General features: G+C 43.6%; 1 protein-coding gene across 1 annotated transcript in view; it reads left to right on the plus strand.

Annotated features, from left to right (window-relative positions):
- Mboat1 (membrane bound O-acyltransferase domain containing 1) overlaps nt 1-24,972 on the plus strand; it is a 100,180-nt gene that overhangs the window by 54,075 nt on the left and 21,133 nt on the right. Inside the window, exons 2-6 of the mRNA XM_005354998.2 lie at nt 649-794; nt 1,896-1,973; nt 8,423-8,518; nt 20,196-20,251; nt 23,639-23,693. Of these exons, the coding sequence (XP_005355055.1) occupies nt 649-794; nt 1,896-1,973; nt 8,423-8,518; nt 20,196-20,251; nt 23,639-23,693 (431 nt within the window). The remainder of the gene's footprint in view (nt 1-648; nt 795-1,895; nt 1,974-8,422; nt 8,519-20,195; nt 20,252-23,638; nt 23,694-24,972) is intronic.

Genomic DNA, 24,972 nt, shown 5'->3' on the forward strand with positions numbered 1-24,972 from the left:
AGCTCTGTAGACCAGGCTGGTCTCGAACTCACAGAGATCCGCCTGCCTCTGCCTCCTGAGTGCTGGGATTAAAGGCGTGCACCACCATCACCCGGCCTATGAAAAGAATTTTATGGTTGGGGATCACCACAGCGTGAGGACTGTATTAAAGGGTCGCAGCATTAGAAAGTTGAGCTAACTTAGACACTAAAATTTCCTTTCTTGGGAAGGAGAGCATTTGTATGTTTGAAGGGGCTGAAGAAGAGACTCTTGGGTTTATCACTTCTTTATTTTTGTGTATGAGTCTTTTGCCTGCATATATGTCTGTACACCACATACATATATGGTACCCAAGAAGGCCAGAAGATCCCTTGGAAATGGAGTTTTGGATGGCAAAGATCTCCTGTATGTGTTCTGGGAACTGAAGAAGTATTAACCTCCAAGCCATCTCCCCAGCCCTGGATTTATTGCATCATGTGCAGGCAACATTCTTCTTCCATGTCTCATTCCTTCCTTCTCCAAACACTCAGCTCTGGGGGGGGGGGGGGGGGGGCGGGGGAATTACAATTACTTGTTTCAGAGGCATCTTGGAATAGACACCTGAAAAACCAAAAACAAATTTATCCATAGGCAAAGCACTGAAAGGGTCTTTGCTATCTGTCTCCACAGGTTAACTTTGTGGCTTGCCAGCTCTTCGCCTTGTCTGCTGCTTTCTGGTTTAGAATCTACTTACATCCTGGTAAAGCCAGCCCTGAGGTCCGTCATGCATTGGCCACCATTTTGGGCATTTATTTTGTTGTGTTTTGCTTTGGCTGGTGAGTATGAACCTCATAAATTCTAAAGTTTCATTTGTCACTTGGATGTTTTGTGATGATATTCATGGTAAGAAATATATGGCATTCTAAAATACCTCCTGTAGTAAAAAGATTGGCGAGATGGTGGCTGTTGTAGATGCGTTATTATAAACTAATGGGGACGTCATGGGAACCTTCATTTGCATCATAGACTGGATCCAACAAAGAGGCTAACCATTGAAAGTCGGTGCTGTCTTTTTTTTTCTTTTGATTATACCTCTAAGACCTCCTTGAGTCATGTAGATGGAATGCTATAAGGGTTAGTTCTTCCTAAGATTGGGGGACCCCTCCCTAGTCTTTACAGATGCTGCTGTGTTTCTTGTCTTGCTGTTTAGAGACTTGGTGTTAGTCCAAAGGCTTCAGTGCAGGGATTAGGGACATGAGTCATTTTCTAACAGATGGAGGGTTAATCTTAGTGTAGACACCTCCTAACACCCAAAGATGGCAAATACCTAGGGAGTGACACTTCTTAGAGACGAATATTTCTAGCAATGTCTCTTAAAGGAAATTTGTGAGTTTGGTGAAGGAACAGGGATACTGCGCGAATCCTGCCACAAACCATTGGGGAATGATGGATCTTTTGAGTCAACCTCTGTATTAAAAACCACTGTAGGGGGCTGGAGAGATGGCTCAGTGGTTAAGAGCACTTGCTGCTCTTCCAGAGGTCCTGAGTTCAATTCCCAGCAACCACATGGTGGCTCACAACCATCTGTACTGACATCTGGCACCCTCCTCTGGCGTGCAGGCATACATTGAGGCAGAATGTTGTGTACATAATAAATAAATAAATAAATCTTAAAAAAATAAAAATAAAAACCACTGTATTAAAAAAAAAGACCTACTAACTTACTGATTCTGGACATTCCTACAACTGCAACTGCAAGCTGTGTCCAGGTTTCCTAGTGCCTTTTGAGATACAGTGTTTTGATTCTATAGAACAACACTTGGACTTATGTCTTCGCATGAGTTGCTCTTTGGAGTGGTTAGGGGTGGGGTATCCAGTAGGTAGGTCGGTATAAACTGTTCTCAGTATCTTGCTTCCCCTTTTCTTGTATCTTAAAGGTATGCTGTGCATCTCTTTGTGTTGGTGTTGATGAGTTATGGAGTCATGGTCACCACAAGTGCATCCAATATCCACAGGTAAGATCCTGAGATTGAGCAGTGGGCTGGGAGGAATTCTGTGACCTTCTAGGGGAAATGTGTTTTGCTTATTCCCCATGCGTGATGCATCTGAGCGTCTCCAGGATGTGAGAGAACAGGGAGGATGGGAATCTTCAGAAAAGACTGGATGTAAAAAGGGATGCAGTTGAAAGAAGGTTTATCCACTTGTCGGGCAGCCTCAAGCTGGGCATAACTTAGGCATTCACCGCATTGGTGCGTGATGCAGCTGTGGAAAGGAAGAAACCCTCGAGAGACAGAATGACGTGTTTGCATCTCAGAATAAATCTCAGAATGAGGGAAGCCGCCTGGTTTTAGGAAACTCAAGCTAATCTGTGGTGTGGAGTGGTGCCAAGAGATGGGGCAAGGGTCACGCTTTTCAGAAGTGTGTGTAAATGTGTAGGGGTGAGGTGAAGTCCGTTCTCAGATTCGGTACAGTGTTTCAAGTGTTTGTATAAATCAAGACTCATTAATTGTACACTTTGAATATGCAAACGTGTAGTGTACTAGAGAACTGTTCAATGAGGGAGAGGTAAATTGCGCCATGATGTTTGCTTTCAAGGCACAGAAGTAGTTTAATTCTTCCTTGAAGTCTGTGTGATCACATGATCAGCAGATAGACTGGTGGAGTGTGTTTTATAATGTGTGTCTGTCTTTCCTGTGGTCTGTCTGAAAACACAGTGTTGATTTCTGCCTTTCGTGGGCACTAGAAAGTTACATTTACATATATGATATGTATATGTATCAGTATCTTGCCTCCCCTTTCCTTGTATCTTATTAAAAACTATTTAAAATTTTATTAATAATTTTCTTTTATTAAACAATGATTTTGGGGACTGAAAAGAAGGATCACTCGCTAAGAATATTGCTGCTCTTCCAGAGGACCCCAGCTCCTCCCAGGTCCCTGTTCCCACTCTCTTTACTTCACATTCTTTCTCTTAAACAAACAAACAAACAAACAAAACATGACACAGAAATCAAATAAGCAAGAAACTAAAACCCCCATGGATTCTACTCTGTGTTAGTCAGCTATTTCTGAGCACACAGCCTTCCCTGTGTGTGTTGTTGACATGCCAGCATCAGTCCATTGAGGACCTCCTATCAGTAATGCAATTAGCATCTTGAACTGGGATGGGACTTTACCAGTTGCCTATTGTAATCTGTCAGCTCTTTCTCATACTGACAGACGCTGATGGGGTGCCTTCTGGTTTTTAGAGGGTCGAATACTTACATGAGCCCTTGTTCCACGGTAGGCCTAGGTCTCCAGGTTCCGCCCTAGAGTCTGGGAATTAGAGTGTGGGATTGGGACATTCCAGCCTGGGTGGAGCTGAATGGTTCACAGCACACAATGATTTTCACCATAGCAATTTTGTGGTTGGTAGCAGAAGCCTCTGCTATGAGAATGAAAATGGAAGATTCCCAAACTTGTTCTTCCTCTTTCTGTTTGCTTGAATGGTTGCCAGTTTGCAGAAGTAGGGAGTGGTCCAGTTCCCAAAGGAAGAGCTCCATGTCACTTAAACCATGTCCCAAAGTTGTTTTTGCTCTCAGCTGTTTCAGAGAAACAGGCTAGGAGATGTGAAATCCGGACAGGTGGGTTAGCCTCTCTGTGGTTAGCTTTCTCCAACTCCCATGAAGTGTGGTGTTTGTTATAATGTGAATGACAGTTCTTTTTTTTCCTTTTTAATTAGAAAAAAAGTTATGTGATTATTTCAGAATGAATCCCCCCATGTGTGTGGGTAGGTGTATATGTATGGTACATGCACAGATGTGCTTGCATGCATCCAGAGACCAGCGTAGAGTGTCAGATGTCCTGATGTCCTTTTCTGTTGCTGGACACCTCACTGGCTTGAGACACTGTCTCTCAATGAAACCGGGAGTTCACTACTTTTGTCTAGACTGGCTGTCCAGAAAGTTTCTAGGATCTGTCTGTCTCTCCTACCGCCCGCGCCCCCATCTCTGAGGGTTACAGGCAAGAACAACCATGACCAGCTTTTTACATGGGTGCTGGGATTTGGAACTTGAGTCCTCATGCCATCCTTACCCTCTGAGCCATCTTCCCGCTTCCGATGACTGCAGATTCTGAAGACTACGATTTCATGATTCCATCTAAATTGTCCTCCTTTTCAGGTCTAGTGTTGGGAGTCCCTCTTATGACTCGGAAGAGATTCAGAGAGGTAGTGAGCATTGTCTGCTGTCCACAAGGAACTCATTTCTGGCCTAGCTGTTCCTCAGGATGTTTTCTTAGAGAGTTCTTAGGGTACCACGTCTGTTTCCATCCCAAGTCGCAGTATTAGGCAGGAAGCACAGACATCAGCTTGCTGTGCTGAGACCAGCTGAAGCAGATTCTGCTTCATCTCTTCCAGGATGGAGGCCTTGTGTAACGACTGGTGATGTAGTTGGTTGATTTTTGGAGACCTTACTTTGTGCTATATCCTAGACTAAGCTCTTTTCAATGTATTCCATTATTCTCAATACATAAATGATTAATATATCGGTTGGTATTTGACTTCATCATTGCTAGCAGTCTTTCTAAAACAAGTGCGATAGGATATAGATAGATTTGATTTTGTCTTTTTAGTCGAGGTAATGAATGCTTATGTAAGTAAGTGATTTTTTTTTTTTATAAAGAGAACATCATACCCAGCCAGGTCAATAAGAGAACATTACTAACTGTCCTGTCCCAATCTCTGCCACACTCCTTTTTCCACAAATAGTCACCCTGCCAATATCTCATTCCACAGATTTTGAACTCCTATTATTTTATGTTCACAAAATATGCTTTCTGCACCACACGGGAATTTAGGTGCAAGAATGCCCTGTTGTATTATGATTCAGTACTTATCCCTGTCATTGACAGCTGTGGTTTAATGACAACCACTGGATTGAGTCTGTTTGTCTTATAAGCCAGGCAAGAAATAGGTGCAACTACAGTGGACCTGGTTCTGGCAGAATCTATTGTCGGTTGGATCTGCTTTGTACTTCTGCCTTGAGCTCATGAGCTGTTTGGAGAAAGGGAATGGAAACCAGAAGCAGCAAGGCGTCCTCCCCCTCCTCTGCCTTCTTGCTTCTCAAGGCATGTGTTCTTGGCCTTTGGCTTTGTCAACTCGTCATGGTTAGAAGGGATTGAGAATGGAGCCGAGGTAAGGGAAGTCTTTTTGTATGACGTAGGCTGACTATTCTTTATTGAAAATACTTTGGAAAGAAGTGTTTCCAGGTTTGAAGGCTTTATGATTTTGGAATATAAGCATAGACCACAGTGGCATGAATTATTGAATCTGAAGCCTTAAGATTGGAAATGTTTTGCCATCTGAATCTTTTTGAGGGCTGACATGATGCTCGTTCTTTTTTTTTTTTTTAATTGTGGATATTTTTCATTTTAGAACATTTCAGACTTTGAACTTTTTGGTTAAGCCCACTTAACTCTCATCATTTTCCTTTCTTCTTGGTGACACTGAGTAGCAGCTCTGGTCTTTGTGCACAGTGGGCAAATGCCCGCCCACTGCCCCTCAGCTGTAATACAGTCCTCTGTACCTAAGATGAAAGAGAAGCTAATGCCATGCAATGCTTTACTGAACTCTCTGTGCTCGCTCTCTGGTTATTGTCCTTACTTTATGACTCCCTGGACTGACCTGGATTTCATGAGTTATTTTAATGTGAACATGTGAGTTTCGGTACAATTTAATTTCAGAATATTCATCTCCCCTAGTTTATGACCTACGTTAGAAGTTACAGCTTTCGGATTTATGTCTCTACCTGTTGGTTTCCTGAGACATTTAAAATGTTAAGTATCTCCATTTCTTCTAATAGTCACGATGCCCTCCCTACCCCGGATCTGTGTATCCATGTGTCAGGCTAAGGGCTGGGATGCTCAGGGTTCCAGAGAGTTGGGGAAGCAGATGTCCATGTGGATAATTTTAATTTATTAGTGTTCTATACTAGAAGAATACAAGCAGCTGAGCAGTGTTTTATGCTGGGCTTGGGAAACAAAGGTGGTGTAATAGATAGGATGCTCTAGAGAAGCAAGATCAATAGAATATGCGTATATATCCAGACATGATGGTGTATGCCTTTAATCCTAGCACTTGGAAGGCAGAAACAGAGGCAAGTAGATCTTTGAGTTCCAGATGAACCTAGTCTACATAGAGTGAGATCTAGGCCAGCCACAGTTACAAAGTTACATGGTGAGACCCTGCATAAACACACACACACACACACACACACACACACACACACACACACACACACACACACACACACACACACTGGGGAGAAGGGGAGGAAGACAGACAGACATACACATGTAATAAAGGGGCTTTATTAGATTGACTTAAATGATAGTGGCTGAGTAGCACAACAGTGGCTATCTGCTGGGAAGGCAGAGAACCTTGTAATTACTTAGTCCAGGAATTTAGACATCTCAGACGTCATAATCTGTCACCGAAGCTCCTTGGGTACTGAGCCCAATGGAAGGCTGGAGAAGCTGCCGTCTCATGATAGCTGTCCATGCTCAGAAATAAGTAGCTAGGACTGGAGAGATGGCTCAGCAGTTAAGAGCACTGGCTGCTTTTCCAGAGGACCTAGGTTCAATGCCCAACACTCACGTGGTGGCTCACACCTGTCTGTAATGTCAGTTTTAGAGAATCTGATGCCCTCTTTTGGCCTCTGTGGTGACTGTGCACACTTGGTGCATTCACTTGGTGAATGTAGACAAAACATTCATACATATAAAATGAGATTAGCAAATCTATAAAGAAAAGAAAGAACAAAAGTAGGCGTACACATGCTGCTTTCTCCTTAGCCTTTGTATCTGTGTACCTGTTGGAATTGCCATCCACACTGAGGGCTAATCTTTCCCTGGAAATACCCTCACAGATATATTCAAATGTTTATTTTCTCAGAAGTTTTAAATCCGGCCAGGTCAATGACCAAGATCAAGCAGGGAGGATGTCTGAGCAAGTGATAGTGGAGAGGGAGCATTGGAGCTGAGCCTTGCCTGAGAACTGGGCAGTTTCCAGATGAGCTGTAGGATGGAGGAAGGAGTGGCAGGCAATAGGAGGGTCATATAGAAAGGCATCTGATCTGAAAACAAGATGCGGTTGTGGACCATGGGAAGGCCAGTGTAACCGAGAATCAAATGGACATGGACCACAGCTGGAGATGATGCAGTTGTGTGCCATGGGCAGGCCAATGTCATTGAGGATCAAGTGGACATGGACCACAGCTGATGATGAGCCTACAGCAGTGGAGGAGAGCTCAGAGTGGGATGCCCCTTGCTCGCTGTGTTCAGGGGTTCTAATTTGACTTGATAGTGCATTCATTGAACCAGAGTAGGTGGATTTGGCTAACAAGCACTAAGGGACATTGGTGCTTCCATGGAACGTACAGCCAAGAAAGGGAGACAGTACCTCATCAGAGTGTCTTAGTCTGCTTAGGCTGGCAACAAAGTACTCTATCTAGGATAGCTAGATGACTTAAAAAAGACAGAAATTAGTCTGTCATATCTCTGGAGGACAAAAAGCCAGATTCTAGGGGCTTCTGGTGAGCATCTGACTTCTTATAGTCCTTTATGAGAAAGCTCTCTGGATAGCCCTCTGGCTTTTCCAGATTTGCCTCAAATTTCCTATGTACCTGAGGATGCCTTTGAACTTCTAATCCTCCTGCCTGAACCCCTTGTGCGCTGGGATTATAGTTATGTGCCACCACAGTGGGCACAGAAGCATTCCTTTTATAAAGGTGCTGATCCCAATCACTAGGGCTCTGTCCTTATGATGTAATCATCTCCCAAAAGCCTCAGCACCTGATACCATCACAATAGAGGTTAGGGTTTTTGACATACACATTTGGGGGCATTCTTTCCATTGTACCTATTATCATATGTATTTAAAATTGCAAGTTGGTAAGAATACATATATGTAAATGTCTCTCAGTGTGCGTGCCACAGGGTGTATCGCTAGTTCATCTGTCATATCACCTGTGCTGTATCTCTGACAAACACAGGGGAGTTGCTCAGGAATAATTGGTAATAGATGTCTGAGATGTGAGTAGGGAGTCATGAGCATATGATAGAGAGATGTGTTTAGTGGCGCTCACCATATAAACGGAATGGTTTGCGCTGAGAAGGAGACCAAGAACATGCCCACGTGTACCTGGTGCCAATTAAACCGGAAGAGCCAGAGGAAGAACGCAGGGGTTTGCAGTTTGTAAAGCTGTTCCAGTTGAAATCTTTTGCTACCAAAGCTGTAGTCAGGGGAGGAAAGGATGAAGGACCCAGAGGAGCAGAAAGGGAGATGGGATAGACTAGGATGTATCTGGGACATTCAAGTCTTTGTGACCAGTCACTTGCAGAGGGTGAGAGAGAGGACTAAGAGAACATCGACTGGGCACCTAACTGTCACACACGTGAATCGGGTCCCCTGTGTTTTGTGTTTCAGGTATTCCTTTTTTGTAGCCATGGGATACCTTACGATATGCCACATCAGCCGGATATACATCTTCCACTATGGAATCCTCACTACAGATTTTTCTGGGTGAGTATTTTAGTTGGAGAGGGACATGACTGACCGATGACTAAGTCTCTCAGGGTCTGTGAACACCAAGTACAGGTTAAGTATTATCATGACTGGCTAAATCACTGTGAGATACTGTGCCAATGAGAATGAGGTTAAAAATTTACCTGTTCTGTACAACTGCTATCTCTCTCCATTGTGAGGAGGTCAGAGGAACCTCGTCCTCTCCCATTTTCTTTAGTCTTATTTGAACCCTGTTGGGTGTGTGCTTATTGCTTGTCTGCAGCCGCTTTTGTCCTACAATGACAGGGTAGCGTAGTTATACATAGGGCCCACAAAACCTAAAGTATTTACTCAGTTTCCTGTCGTAGTTAAGGTTTTCATTGCTGTGATAAAACACCGTGACCAAAAGGTAGATTGGGAAGAAGAGGGTTTATTCAGTGTACACTACCAAATCACAGTTCATCCTCAAAAGAAGTCGGGACAGGAATTCAAGCAGGGCAGGAACCTGGAGGCAGGAACTGATGCTAAAGCCATAGAGGGGTGCTGCTTACTGGCTTGTTCAACATGGCTTGCTCGGCCTGCTTTTTTATAGAACCCAGGATTACCAGCCCAGGAGTGGTACCACCCATAAGGGACCAGACTCTCCAACATCAATCAATAATTAAGAAAATGCCCTCCAGCTGGGTATTATGGAGATATTCTCTTAATCAATGTTCCCTCCTCTCAGATGACTTTAGCTTGTCTCAAATTTACATAAGACTTCCTAGCACACTTCCTTTATGTATTTCATCTCTTTAAGGGATCTTTAAATATATGTGTGTATGTGTGTCTATTTGTCTGTGTATGTTTATGAACTTGAATGCCATACTGGTAGAAGTCAAAAGAGGACATTGGATCCAGAGCTGAAATTAGAGATAGATGTTCCCCAGAGAAACTGATCTTGGGTCCTCTGGAAGAGCAGGAAGCATTTTAACCACTGAGTCATCTCCCTAGCCCCCTGCATTTCATCTCTTACTAGTTAATAATATGTTGTTGCTGATAAACAGGTGGTACCCTGAACCTTTTTAGCATCCTTTGGCTGTATGAAACCCATGATTCCACTTCCAGGTCCTCTTGACTTCTGTCAACTACAAGGGAAGTCCCTGGTAGAGCTGGTACCAATCAGTGATTTGGTGGGTCACCCCTCTCCACATTGGCCCTCTGGTACAGTCCATGCTAATTCTACATCACGGCACTGGGGAGACAGAACAGTCAGTAAAGTAAATAAAGCAGTTGCCTGTAAGCATGAGGAACTGACTTTGAGCCTCAGAACTCACATAAAAAACCAAGTATGGTGGCACATACATGTGATTCCAGTGTGGAGAAACAGAGACAGGTGGATTCCTGGGCTCACTGGCCAGTCAGCGTAGCCTGCTTGGACAGTTCCAGGCCATGAGAGACCCTGTCTCAAATAACAAGAATAACAACTGAGGAACAACACCCATGGTGGTTCTCGGACCTCCACAGTGCATGTGAACCTGCGCTCTCGCGTGCGCGCGCACACACACACACACACACACACACACACACACACACACGTCTTTCTCATTCTCTACATACACACATACACACACACCTCTCTATGTATATCTATCTATCTATCTATCTATCTATCTATCTATCTATCTATCTATCTATCTATCTATCTATCTATCATCTGTCTATTCTATCTATATACATACACACATACTACATACCTCTATATATACACACATACCTCTTTCTCTTTCTCTCTCCACACACACACACACACACACACACACACACACACACACCTTTCTATATATGTTCATATTAGTTCAAGCACAGCCTCTTATGACCCTTGTGGAATGAAGGTAGTGTTGTTCCTGGTGACTAATGTCATCTGATAGGAATTCCCCAGGAACTAGGCTCTGTCCCCGACAAGCAGCATGGATCAGCAGAACCTGACTTCTCTCCTCTAGCTAGATTGTTTCCCATTCAGTAAATCTTTGGTAAATAGACCTTTCCCTAAGGGAGAAATACATAAATCCATATGACTCATAATGAGTAGATATGCCACCAACTGTGAGGTGGTTAACAAGATTAATTAAAAAGAGGGTTATTTCATTGATGACAAATAAGGTTAAGAGCTGGGACTGGCCGAAATGTCTGAAATCAATGGTGCTTGTGCTGTACATAGCCATAAGGAAAGTGGTGATGCCCTTGATCTAATCAGTCATGGTGATGGTCAAGAGCCATTGTCAACCTGACTAGATTTAGAATCACCTAGGAGATTGATGAGGTACACTTCTCGACTTGTCTGTGAGGGTATTTCTGGGGAAAGAACTGATGGGCTAGGATCCACCCTGAATCTGCAACAGCTCCTATCTCCCGGTTCCTTGTCTGTTTGAGTTCCTGTCCTGACTTGATGATGAGCAGATATGGAAGTATAAGCCAAATAAACCCTTTCCTCCCCAACTTGTGTTTGGTCATGGTGTTTTGTTGCAGCAATAGAAACCCTAACAAAGTCAGAGTCTGGAATTCAGATGCCTGAAGGGAGAAGATGGGTGTTCCAGCACAGAACTAGAAGACTGACTGTACAATACCTCTATCCATGAGGACAGGAATTCTTCACTTATGCCCCTGATTCTCAACACCCTCATGCACATATCCAAAAAGAAAAAGTTGTCTGGGCGTCTGTTAACCCAATCAAGTAGGCACATAAAGTTAATCATCTCAGCTTCTAAAGAAGCTGATTATATATACATTTATCTATTAATGTGTGGGCATAGGTGTGTATGTGTATTTATAAATAAATAAGAATATATATATGAGAAATAGTAGTTTGTCCAAAACCAGCTTGGGGTCTTTGGGAAGCCCCTGAAGGAAGTTTAGTATATAAAGATAATCACTGTTGAATTAAATGTGGATGAGGCTGCTGGGAACATTAAAGAACACTGCAGATATCAAGGATTCTTTGCCTAGATTGCTTTCAGGCACCTTTTGTCTTGTTTCGTGTTTCCTCCCTGATTTCATGCTAGAGGAAATAGAGGAAATGACCCTAGAGATCAGGTCATTTATGCAAGGGGGTCATTGTAGGGGGGGGGGAGGACCTACACTCCAAGCAGAGGCCTTGCTCCTGTATCAAAGGTTCTTGCATCCATTATTCAGACAGACTGAGAGCCATGTATATAGCAGGAAGAAATTGACAGACGTACGCACAGCTGCGGAATGGATGTGCACTAGTATGTCTCGATCACATAGAAAGCTATCGTGTAGCCCAGGGTCATGTCCAAGGTTAGCTGTCCTTCCCAAACTTGTGTCCACCCAGCCCCAAGCTGTGCCCTCATTTCTAAACTGCATCTTTCCAGATGCAATCAGTTAAGTTGAGGTGACCTTGGCTTAAATTGCGAGCTTCCGATGCAGTCTGACAGGTCTTCGTGTAAAGGTCTGGATAGATAGACTCAAGCCACACCTAGAAGTAAGATGACTGTGTGCAGAAGATGGGGGTAGGGCTTAGGGTTGCCGCTGGAGTCCAGCCATGTTGTCAACTAGCAGAAGCCAGGAAGAAGTGTGGGGCAGATTGCCCTCTGAGCCTCCAGAAGGAACCACCACCATGTATGTGCATGTGATTAGCCTTGGTCTTCTGTTGTCTGGGACCGTGGGTTTAAAAAAGATTACTCAAGTTTTGTTTGAAGCCATCCAGCATGAAGCAGTTTGTCATAGCAGCTTCAAGCAGCTCATACACTTTGATTCTCTGTCTTTGGATGGCTCAAGACACATCTCTCATTCATGTCTTAGTCTTGTCATGCCTCCTCCTCCATTTGCTTCATCAGCACCATGAGCTTTCTCCTTTTCTCTTTCCTTTTCTTCTTTTCTTTCTCCCACCCCCCACCCTTACCCCAGACCATCTTGCTCATGTATTCTAGACTGGCCTCTTCTCTATAGCATAAGCTGGGCTTCAACTCTCAGTTCAGCCTCTCAGACGTATGCTGGGTTTATGGGTATGTATCATGCACCTGGCATCTTTTGCATTATTTTTAGCAAGGTCAAAATCACGGAAAGTTTCCAGAACGGAAAGGTCAAGGCATTTGGGGAAAGCAGTCACGTGCTTGCACAGCTGATGCTGTGTTTGCTGACGGGGAAGGTGCAAACCAGCTCCGATCTTCCTCACTCTCTGAATTGGGTGAATTCCCTCAAGTGGTGTTTATTTCGTGGCTTTTTTTTTTTTTTAATTTTCTGTAAGAAGTCTCTGGAGGTTACCCGCAGTGGTACTGCGGAGTATTCAGCTCGCATGGACGTGCTTAGGGAGCAGATTTAAAGAAGGCGAGCCTGCCACTTGAAAGTTGTATGTGACTTAGTTTTCTGATAGCTGAGTGGCCATGCTATCCAATATGTGTATTGTTATTTTAAAACAAAAATGACAGACATAAACCCATCTTCCTGGCCAATGTTAGTCATTATAAATGGAGTGGTATCCCCACCCTAAAATTGGCAAGGGGCTTCAATCACAGGCTGACAACAGTTACAGGGGGATCTTCACCAACGCTGATTCTTTAAAAATTATTATTATTGCTTTTTAAATATTAAAAATATTTTATTTTATTCAATCTGTATGTGTGTACGTGGCACGACACCCAGGTTGGAGGTCAGAGGATAATTTGTGTGAGTCAGTTCTCTTCTTCCACCACATGAGTCCTGAGGATTGAACTCAGGTCATCAGCCTTGGTGGCAGTCACCTTTATTGGCTGAACCATTTTACTGGCCCTTCTTTCTATAAGCATGCAGCAGCCACAAGCTTTCTTTCAGAACGGAATTGACTTCACTTAGCTCTTTCTATCCACCGAAAGGCGCTGTTGAGGATTTTGTCAAGAAGTAAAGTGTTGTTTCAAAGTGGCATTTGGTATCACAAATCACCCTGACGTGGGAGGGTCTAAACTTTGAGGACATGGGCAAATCTTAGTGCTTAACACTCTTCATTGCACCTTTAGTGTAAGAGCACAGACAGGAGTTTAGTGGGCTTGGGGTGATTAGCATTTGTGTCTGAACATATGAGGATCTCTTTAATTTGGGAAAACATGCACACTTGAACTTTAGGTTGTTCCAGGACTTGAAAATTTATCACTCAAAAGTAATCAAGTAAAAAAAAAAAACTAAAAAAAAAAAAGTAATCAAGTTTCCGTGGGCTGGCGCAGTAAGGGAAACGCACAAGATACACTTTTGCCAGTGCTACAAATGCAATTTAAATCGATACATGTATTAATAGCTGTGGCTGTCTTCATGTTTTCTCTCTGAATGTGGGTTACAGAAGGCATTTTGTGGGTTGCAATCCCTTTGCGGTTGCATATCAGATATCCTGCATATCAGATGTTTACAGTATGATTCACAACAGTAGCAAAATTACAGTTATGTAGTAGCAATGAAATAACTGTATGGTTGGGGGTTACCACAACATGAGGAACTGTATTAAAGGGTCGCAGCATTAGGAAGGTTGAGAACCACTGCATTAGAATATGCACCCCTCTTCCTGGTGGAGCTCAGCAATTGTAGTAATGCCGATTGTGTGTGTGTGTGTGTGTGTCTGTGTGTGTCTGTGTCTGTGTGTCTGTGTGTGTGTGGTGAATTGGTTTTTTATTTTCTTCACTCACAGAAGGGTACAAATGAAGTTATGTTTTCCGAGGGTGGCAGCCAGAACTCTGACTTCTTCTTTTCCAGTCCAGGCCAGATCCAGGCAGATGATTTCTCCCTCGTGTTGGCAATTCAGGCCACCAAGTGTTTTTGAAAACATGGAACAAGAACTCGCACACGCTGCCGGTGGGAGTATAAATACATATTACCCTCCTGGAAGGCAGTTTTCCCACACATCTCAAGAAAGAATGTTTTCAAGTTCATATGTTATAATAGGCTAAATTGTTAGGTGAATCACTGTGAGGAAATAAAATATATTCATGGGGATTTTTAAAGCTATTTTCATTAATAGTGAAAAACTGGAAGAATCCTAAATGGTCTAAAAAATGTGGACAATTAAATCAAATGGCTAGATTAATGCTGCCACTGAGAATGAGGTTTTTACGCCAGGTGTAATGGCTCACATCTGTAATCCAGTTCTTGGGAGGTTAAGGGAGGAGGATTGTTCTGAGGTGGAGGCCAGAGTGAGCTGCACACTGAGACCCTATCTCAAAGAAAGAAAAAAGACAGAGAGGAAGAGGAAAATGTTTTCTAAGCATAGGAGATGAATCTGTGCCAAGCTTCCATTTCTTTCTCTGAATGTGGGTATCTATAGAGGAGTAGGAAGACATAATGAAAACATAGGACAGCTTCTCCCAGAGGGGCCATTGTTGGTGACTTTATATTTGTTTTATGAATAGTGTCATGAATACTCCTGGAATGTTATTTAATATATTTGAACGCATAGTGCAGGATCATGGAGATTCATAGTTGGCATTTGGACCAGCCACCATTTGTGTTCCTTGCTATATCTTAGGGGTGCACAATAGAACTATGATTGTGGTCCCTCTCCTGGTGGTGGCCATTTGCCCTGTTGTCCCCAGGTAGTGTTTTCCTCTGTTGCTTTATGACATCTGGCCACCCCATCTGACCTTCAGCCCAGTCAATGTCCATATAATCGCGTTCTGTGATTTGGAAAGAGAATACATATGCAAAGAGATTTCAAGGTTGGCTTTTTTTTTTTTTTTTTGGGTCACATTTTCCCCCTTCCGGCTCTGGCTAGGTTTTCAGTCTTTAGAAGAGTCACTTAGAGTTTAATTCTGCAGACAAAAGTTATGCCATGTCCCTTTGTCCTGTGCCCTGTTGAAATGGGAAGTGGTGACTATGTTCTTGGTCAGTGCCAACAATAGAGCTTAACGCTTTGAAAAAAGTGGTGTGTGTGTGTGTGTGTGTGTGTGTGTGTGTGGTGTGGTGGTTGGAAATTGTCACTGTATCATTCTTACGTCTCAAACTTATATTCACCTGCTTGTTTTGTCTTACTTCATTTCTGTGCTTCTATTTCTATTTTTCACTCATATTTCTTTATCCAGATTAGATTAATCATCTCAAGTTCAAGAAGACAAAGTATGGTTTTACTTGCTTTTTGTTTTAATCAGGGCAAAAAAAACAATGTCAGAAAGGGAAGATGGCCCCCTCCCCTTGATTTCAGAGGCTTCTCAGGTCCAAGGGCACAGCAGGACATCGATGAAGGTGTGCGAATCTAAGGATGTGGCTGATGGGGAGAAATCAGAGCACAGCTCAGGTTCAGCAGCCTCGCTGTGCTGCGGAAGGACTGCAGTTGCATGGGGGAACCATCTGTGAACCTCCTACTGTGTCTGTGCTCACAGTGTGTGTTCAGATAGCCCTCACAGACACACCAGAGGCCAGCCTCATCTAGAAAACCCCTCACGGCCACACCAGAGGCTAGCCTCATCTAGAAAACCCCTCACAGCCACACCAGAGGCTAGCCTCATCTAGAAAAGCCCTCATGGCCACACCAGAGGCTAGCCACCACATCCTGTATGCTGAGCTTTGAATTTTGGGCACCAATGAGCATGAATACCAATGATAAGACAACAGTGTACCTTAGACTATTTTATTTGATTGAAATACTGTATATGTGGGACTTACATTTTTAAGTTGAAGCTTCTAAGGATTCAATTCCCAAGTCTCATCACCTGATAGAACCTCTGTTTAGACTGGGTAGATCTCAGTTCACATTTGGAAACAGTCGTAGCTAAAGAGTAGTGGGTGTGGGGTGGCTCTGTGAGGGACAGTTTGGTGCCATCCTGTCACTCTTGCAGATTCTAGTCTTAAGGGTTCAGGACCACGTTTCCTTGTGGTGAACAGGTTCTGGTTCTACTGTGTGGGCTTTAGACATTTTAGGAGCACATAACTCGTTTACATGAATTGCTTACTTTCTCGTGTGTAGTACACATGCATGTGTGACTGTGTATGGATGTGGGTACACACGTGTATGAAGATGGATGTATACAGCTGTGTACTTGTATGTTGAGGTCAAAGGTTGAGGCTGAGTGTCTGTCTCGATCATTTCCACCTTATATATTGAGGCAGGATCTTCTGTGTGAACCAAAAGCTTACCAATTTGACTGTCATGACTGACTGGCTTGCTCCAGGGCTTCCAATTCTGCCTCCCAAGTCCTGGGATTTTAGGCAGGCCACCACGTGCACTTAGCATTTATGTGGGTGCTGGGGATCCAAACTCTGGTTTTCATGCTCACCCAGAAAGTGCTTTACCCACTGCTGAGCCATCTCTTCATCCCTGAGGTGTTTTGTGTGTGTGTGTGTGCATGTGCATATGTGTGTAAGTTGTTAGGGACTTCTTTAGATATTTCAAATAGAAACACCACCTGTTGAGACTATAAAACAGATAATGTATAAGATTAATATGTATACATATTGCTAGATGACATTTAACCCACAGCTGTCTCTTCTTCACCCCACCCCCACCCCTGAACTACATCTTCTCTAAGGCATGGCAACAGTGTGCTGTTTGCCTATTCCAGTGGTAGAGCGTTCTAATTAGTATTCATTGACTTGGCTGAGTGCTCCAGCAGTACACCCTGCAGTAGTCAGCTTCCTTGAGAAGCCCATACTTAAATGGAAACAGAGGTCTGGGAGATTACTCAGGTGAGACATTTTTCCTCCTCCCAAACAGGGAAGATACTAATGGGGGCAGATGGGGTCTTGAATGTGACAGACATTTAAGCCAGGCTTAGCAGCATAGGCCTATGATGCCAGCTGCTCAGGAGACTGAAGCAGGAGAGTCATAGGTTCAAGGCCTGCCTGGGCTTTGTAGTAAGTTCAAAGCAAACCTGAGCGCCTAAATGAAACTCCGAAGAAAGATAGAGTGCTTCCCTAGCATACAGGAGACCCTGGCTTGAATCCCTGCTACTGAGAGAGAAAAAGAGAGGGGAGAAGCGAGGGAGAGAGGGAGGACAGAGATGCTTGTGCGTATTAGACTATTAAATGTTTAGGCAATGGAGTACACTTAGTGTAGTCATTGGTAAGTGAAAACAAATATATTTTTACCGAGATGTAGGTCTAGGCTAATTCTATAATATTTTATCACTTTATTGGTATGTGTATGCTCAGACCCTACCGCATGTGTGCGCTAAGTTGGGCGCAGAGCTTTACACGGTTTGCACATAGCATGTGCACACAGAAAGTGGCACACATTTAAAAATATATGCTGAGATTTGCATGGGAAGCCTGACTCTGAGCATTTCCAGGCTTCCAGAAGAAAGCAAAGGAAGACAGAAAGGCACTGGAAAGAAAACTACGGTGCTTTGAAGGCCATATTTAGAAACCACCTTGAATGCAGTGTCTATATATAGAGAACCTCTTTTGAGAAAGATAGCTCTCAGCCTTTGTTGTATCTTCTGGGTCAGAGGTCTTGTTGAACATCAAGAGGGTGAGCGACAAAGACACACGGATCTATATGATCAAGTACATCAAGAGGGTGAGCGACAAAGACACACGGATCTATATGATCAAGTTGGTCTTCTAGAAACTCTCAGGTAGCCCTTTTGATGAGGACCCAAACCATGCTGTTCATTTATTTTTCAACATAAAAGAGCATGGCATGGCTTGCTGCCCTAGAGTGGCTGACCTGATTACCTTCTGGTTGGCTGTAGGTATTGTCACCTCTTCTGACCGCGCACAGATGCCCGCCCTGCTTCTAGGCAGACCTACCTCCATTTTCCCTAGCACAACATTATGTTGTTTTACGTCCTGCCTATTGGCTATTGGCCTTCCACAAACACGATGTGAGATACAGGAGGATTTCAAAGAGTCATCGTTATTTTTGTGAGCCGTCTCTCCTGCTCTGTTCCCCCTTTTATTCTGTCTGCTGCTCTAGCCCATGCTGCTGCGCTCTCTGCATTTCGGGCGACTCTTCTCTCTTCAGTTGAACCGCCCATGCTCCGGCGCTCTCTGCATTTCGGGCGAATCTTCTCTCTTCAGTTAAACCTTTTGAAGTGCACTCACAGACACGGCCAAAGTGTGCTTCATTAATTTCCTATGTGTTTCTTAATCAAATGAAGTTGATGATCAAAATTAACTGTCACGTGCTTTCACTCGCAGTGTGTAAGGGTGTTGATTTCTCTCGATCCATGCAAACACTTGTCATTGCCTGTCATTTTGATTACAGCTGTACTGGTGCTTGGAAATGGTACCTCTTTGTGGTTCCCACTTGAATTTCTGTGCCTGCTAATTCCTAACAGCCATCTTTTCATGTACTTACTATCCATTTACAGATGCATCCACCACACACGCAGACACACCGACACACACGAGAGTTATTTGTTGAGGTTCTGTGGCTGCCTTTAAATTGAACTGTCTGTTATTAAGTAATAAAAGATATTATTTACAAATATTTCATTCATTTTTTTTTTCACTTTGAAGCACAAAAAATTTGATGTATTTCTTTTTTTGTGACAGGGTCTCTCTGAGTAACCCAGGTTAGCCCCCCAACTCCTGATCTTCCTGCCTTAGCTTCCTGAGTGATAGGATTACAGGCATGTACTATATATAGCTGAAAGTTAAAACGACGATTCTTAACCCTCATCCAGCTATCCTAGCTTTTTTGGCTTAAGTGCCATTTGTAGGTAAGTTTTGATTTGGGGCTCTTGTGAGACTCCGTCATCTGAGCATGACATGGCTATTGCTGTTTTTAAAATAGAGAAGCTGCAATTATTCCCATGAGCCCCTCACTTAGTGAGCCCACTAAGTGTGTGAGGTTCTTCACAAGATGGCTCTTAAAGTCCATGGGGTCTCACACCTTCTCAAGGATATAAAAACAATCAGGATTTACAAGGGGAGGTGGGGGCAGAGTCCTCTTCAGTACAGGGCACCCAGAAGGTGCCCATGTTCCTGTCGGTAACTCTTCACCTATGCACCTGTGAGCAGCGCTAAATTCGGGTTCTCCAAGCTAGACTGGAGTGGACTCATTTCTTTTGCATTTCACTGGTGCCCTATCTGGGAAAAACAGGAGTTTGCGCATGTCCCCCAGGAAAGGTCTCACCGCAGTGGCTGGCTTTACTAATTTAAGACTGCTGTTGCGTGTGTGTGTGTGTGTTTTAACAAATTGCTTGTTTTTCCACAGCTGTTCTTTACAAATATATCTTACTATGCATGCAGGCCAGATTTGCCTTTAACAGAGCAAAGCAGATTGCAGCAGACATGGATGAAGATACCAGGAACAGCCCTGTGTCTGTTAACATTGCAAGCGTGATTTGAAAAATGTGTCCCTGGGTAATTTTGTCATGATTTGAACATCCCAGAATGCGCGTATACAAACAGAACTGGTCTAGCCTACCAGCCACCTAAACTATATGGGCTGACTCCTAGGCTGGCAACCAGTCAAAGAACATTCCATCCTGCTGACCCTCCCTCAAGCCTTTTCATGTGCAATGTTTGTTGACCCGGTCATGTGAAGGTCTCATGTAGGCTGTTCTCTGGTGTTGATACTGCCTTTGCCAACTGAGATGGCCTGGGTTGTCCTGGCGAGCACTATGCTGTCCACATATGTAAAGCAACTTGCAAGGGGGATAAAAATGGAATATGTTAGGGTCTTTGTTTCTGCATTGGATTTAGTAAACGGCAAGGGGAAAACCACCATGCAAAGAGATAGAAGTTTCTTTCCCTTTTTTTTTGAACCAGTTTCCACTTTCTGTCCTCTTTCTAGGCCTCTGATGATTGTCACTCAGAAGATCACAACCTTGGCTTTCCAAATTCACGATGGTGAGAAACAGTCTTCCTTTTGGCTCTCAGAGCCATCCAGGTGTCCGGTACTCCCATGCGTCCATCACACGCAGTCCAAGATTTACGTGAGCGCTGGCAATCCTTGTTCTCCCTTGTTCACAGTTTCCAGGCCTCCGTAGTCACACCCTTCTGCTTTCCCAGCCTTCACTCCCCCCATTTTTTTTTTAAATTGAATCCACAGTCCACATTCACTTAAGTGTTTGCTCCAAGAACAGTGAGGTTTCTGTTTACATTTTAAAGTTAATTCATGGTGTCCTCTGACCTTTTCCAAATTTATTAAGACAACGGCTTCCTTTCTGCTTTGATTTCATCTCTGAAAAACTTAGAGGGCAATAAAAAATGTAACAGCATTGGCTGGGTAATCAGTTTTTAATGCTACGGTTTTTAGCCCCCTGGGGGAGGTATGTGCTTGGAAAAATTGTCTGATAAGATTAGCCTGACCTATAAAAAGCCGAGAGAAGGAAGAGTCTTTGGCTTGTGTAAAACTGAACACTTTTTTCTATTAGGTTCTTCCTAACAGTGGTCAGAGCACACGATGTAAAACTGAACACTTTTTTCTATTAGGTTCTTCCTAACAGTGGTCAGAGCACACGATGTAAAACTGAACACTTTTTTCTATTAGGTTCTTCCTAACAGTGGTCAGAGCACACGATGTAAAACTGAACACTTTTTCTATTAGGTTCTTCCTAACAATGGTGAGAGCACACGATTTCCATCAGTAGAGTGGTGTTTCAGGGAAGGGAGGAAGACTTTCAGCCAGGTGGATGATTTTAATACAGGGTTAAGGGGTTCAATGGGCAGGTGCCCTGTGGGTTTGTGTTGCTCTCAGAACGATCTCAACTGTTGACATGTCTTTATAGTAGCCAGGTTGGGAAGATTTCTCTCCAACAACTAGTGTCCTTGTTTTTCTTAAAGCGTGGGAACAGACCATGTTTCATTTGACCCAGTGTATTTCATTCATACTTGGGGCTTTAGCTACTCTGCATAGAACTGGGTCATTCCGCAGCAAGAATGGGGCATCCGTAGAGTCACCAACCATCCTGATTTTCCCAGGACTCAGACACATCCCAAAATGCAACTTATATTGTCAGAATCAGAAAGTCTCAGGAAAACGGAAACCCTGCTTGGTGTAGTAGCTGCCAGGAATATCTTAACCATGGGCCTGAGGAAGCCCCGAATAGCTTCAAATAAGCTCTAACCCAAATCATAAACTTACTTAAAACATTGTAAGATTTCGGAAGGGGGGGAGGTGTAGGTGGGATTAGCTATGCTGTTCTGTTCTTGAGTGTCAACGTTATATATGACAACTTGGTGTCACCATGTCAAAAGGTTGGGTGTGTCTACCAGTATAGACTAACAGAAGTCAAGTAACCAACAGTCAGAGTGAGTTCAGTTCTGCAAATTGCTATGGGTGTGTTGAGATTTGATTGGCTAAAACAGAGTGGTGTCGTATTGTTGTCTCTGTGTGTGCGTATGTGTGTGTAGACATGGCCTCACTGTGCAACCCAGTTTAGTCTTGAACTTGGAAGATTTCTGTTTCCTCCCAGGTGCAACCATACTGGGCTGGGCAGTTTTTGTTTTGCGACACTGCTTCTTCTGCTTCTTCTTCTTCTTCTTCTTCTTCTTCTTCTTCTTCTTCTTCTTCTTCTTCTTCTTCTTCTTCTGCTTCTGCTTCTGCTTCTGCTTCTTCTTCTTTTCTTTTATTTTTTTACTTCAGAATAGTCTTTGGACCTAAATTTACAATTTAAAGGACGCTCCCTTTACCACATTTCCTGGAGTATTCCTAACACAGAGTGAAATGTTTATTTACTTTTTTCTTTTCTTTTTTTCCCCTTTGTGTGTGGGAGGAATGAGGGAATTCCAGAAACACTCTGCCTTTTCTTAGGCATTTTCTCTTGACAGGATCTTATTATAGCTCCTTCCTGGCCTGAAACTCGATCTGCCCGTCTCTGCCTTCTATATGCTATAATTACAGGCCTGAGCCACCACACCTAGTTTAAATGTGCTGTGGAATTGCCTTCATGGTTACTAGGCAGATTTAGAGTTCTTATGTTGCTGGTTATACTTCAGAGCCAGTATGTGGCTCAGCTCACTTTTGTACTCCCAGCACTTGGATAGTGTACAGAAGAGGGCTGCAAGTTCAAGGTCAGCCTGTGCTAACTGTTGAGATCCTATTTCAAATGAACAAAGAAAAAAAAAAAGGAGGTTAAAAACATACCCACAAGATAATGCTTTAGTTTCTGTGACTCCAAGACAGCATGCACATTTTACAGAAAGCAAGCATTACTTGTGGTTGGAAGTTTGCTGTGGATGAGTTCAAAGAAGAAGAAGAAAAGACAAAAATCTGGTGATTCTCTGTGTTTTCCCTGCAGTCAGCATTAGCTTCCTTTTGCTGTTTAGAAGGAGAAAGTCTCTGTTTCCTCCCCCACTATGCCTCATCCCAGTGCTCCCAGTGTCCTGTTAGAGCTATCGCAATTCTCGGGTCTATTAGTAAGCTTTCCTGTTGCTATGACAAAATCCTCTGACCAAACCCAGCTCCCAGTTGGAGGTATAGTCCATCATGGCCAGGAAGACATGGCAACAGGTGCATGAGCTCTTGTCACAATGCCTTTGATGTCAGAAAGCGACAATACAGTTCATCATAGTCGGAAGACATGGCAGCAGGCGCATGAGTACCTTGTCACATGGCATCTGAAGTTGAGAAGCAGAGAGGCCTGTGTGTTGGTGCCTTGCTTACGTTTCTCTCTTTAGTAAACCCACCTTGAAGCGGTGCTGCCTGTGGTTAAGGTGGATTTTCCCACCTCATGTAACTGCCGCTAGAAACACAGGCATGCCCAGAGGTGTGTTTCCTAGGTGATCCTAGGTCCTGTCGAGTTGACAGTCACCGTTAGCCACCGCACCACGTTTCCCACTTGGCATCATGAGAGAGACATCTGAATTGGCTCAGCTCACGCAAGGCAGCTGAAGCACTCTTAAAACTGTTAGAGCTCTAGAATACTGCTGTGTGCTAAGGAATCTCTATGTGGAGGTGATGGGCAGGCTTTTCTGGAGTTAACAGACTTCCAGGCAGATCAAATACAAGTAACCTTGAATGCTCCCTTGTTCATACAAACCTATAGAGACTTCCCCAGGCAAACTCATGGGTAACTGATGTAGGATAACTTTACATCCTGCCGTAAGGGTGGAATTCAGGGCCTTGTGTGCGTGTTAAGTTCATGCTCAACCAATGCCTTCCTCCTGCAGGGCTTTTGAAAAAATGCAAAAAAAAAAAAGTGATTCTTTATAGTGGAGGAGACAAAAATAATCAGCTTTTTCCAAATGAGTTTGGGAAGACACCCTAATCTGAATTTCATTTATCTTTCATAGGATTGGGCCGAAAAGCTGAAGACCTTTCTGCCGAGCAACACCGACTTGCTGTGAAGTAAGTTAGCAGTTAGCAGTACGTTCTCAAGGCCTTTGGATGTGTCTAGAGCAGTGGTTCTCCGCTTCCTAATGCTGCAGTCCTTTAATACAGTTCCTTATATTGTGGTGACCCCAACTATAAAATTATTTCCTGGCTACTTCATATCTATAATAAGTTATGAATTGCACTGTAAATATCTGATATGCAACCCATAGGTTGAGAACGACTGGTCTAGAGTTTCTTCATTTTAATGAGTACTCATATATTAATTCTATTATATGGGAGTAATATTACTGTTGAATGCTGTTAATGGGCCCTTGCCTGTCTACTAATCTTTGCCTTTGGACAATACTAAGCAATGGCTAACCTTGCATATAGATCTTTGTGTGGGGGTGTTTGGGTCTGCCGTAGGGGAAAGGTCAAGAGCAGATGAAGCTTCTCTCTGATTTTGTCAGTCCTGTAAGAGTCGCCCTTTTCAGGATGTATGTGTCTACCCAAGAATCATTTCTATTAGATTTGTGTCTGGGGCCTTTGAGAAATAGTAATTACCATTGCATGTAGCATGATTAGTTCCCAGCATAGGGAAAGATAGAAAGCAGGACAGAGGGAATCCAGGTAGAGGAGTTAGGGATTCTGAAGGTGTTCTTTTGCCAGTATGGATGGCCAAGGGAAAGGGAAGGGGTGTTAGAGAGAACGGGGGGGGGGCTCCCCCAATGGATCAGGAGATAAACAATGACATAGGGATGAAAATACCATTGGAGTGGCTCACAAAGAACAGCCATGGCTGGGGGTTGTGTTCCTACTTGAGGGTTCTAGAAGCAGCTGGCATCCCTAAGGTCAGCTGGCATCCCAAAGGAGTCCCAGGGGATCCTTTATGAAAGAACTGACACTTGGAAACAGTTGTGAAGCACTGGAGGATTCTCACAGTCTGGTCTCTTGCTCTGCCCTGTGTAGCTACAACCAGCTTATGGCACAGTCAGAGGAACCTGTGAGTGATGCTGTTTTTGGAACTCACCTACAATAACACCCTGCTAGAGCAGGCATCCTGCGCGCCCTGGATGCTTTAAGCAGAGACATGCACTGCAGGTTTTCCCCTGGTCTCTTTTTCAGGACCTAGACACCAAAGCAGACAACAGAATGTCACAGTTGGTTTTGTGTGGCTTCCAAGTGGAAACCGGTCGGGTCCACCCACTATTTACTTTGTATTTATGTTGGCAGTCAGGAGAGAATTTCCCCTCTCCAGAGTATCTCAGCAGCTGACGCTGGGCCAGATTCTCACCCTGCCTTTGTTTGTACC

The sequence above is a fragment of the Microtus ochrogaster genome, chromosome 16, assembly GCF_000317375.1.
Source record: "Microtus ochrogaster isolate Prairie Vole_2 chromosome 16, MicOch1.0, whole genome shotgun sequence".
Classification (NCBI taxonomy): domain Eukaryota; kingdom Metazoa; phylum Chordata; class Mammalia; order Rodentia; family Cricetidae; genus Microtus; species Microtus ochrogaster.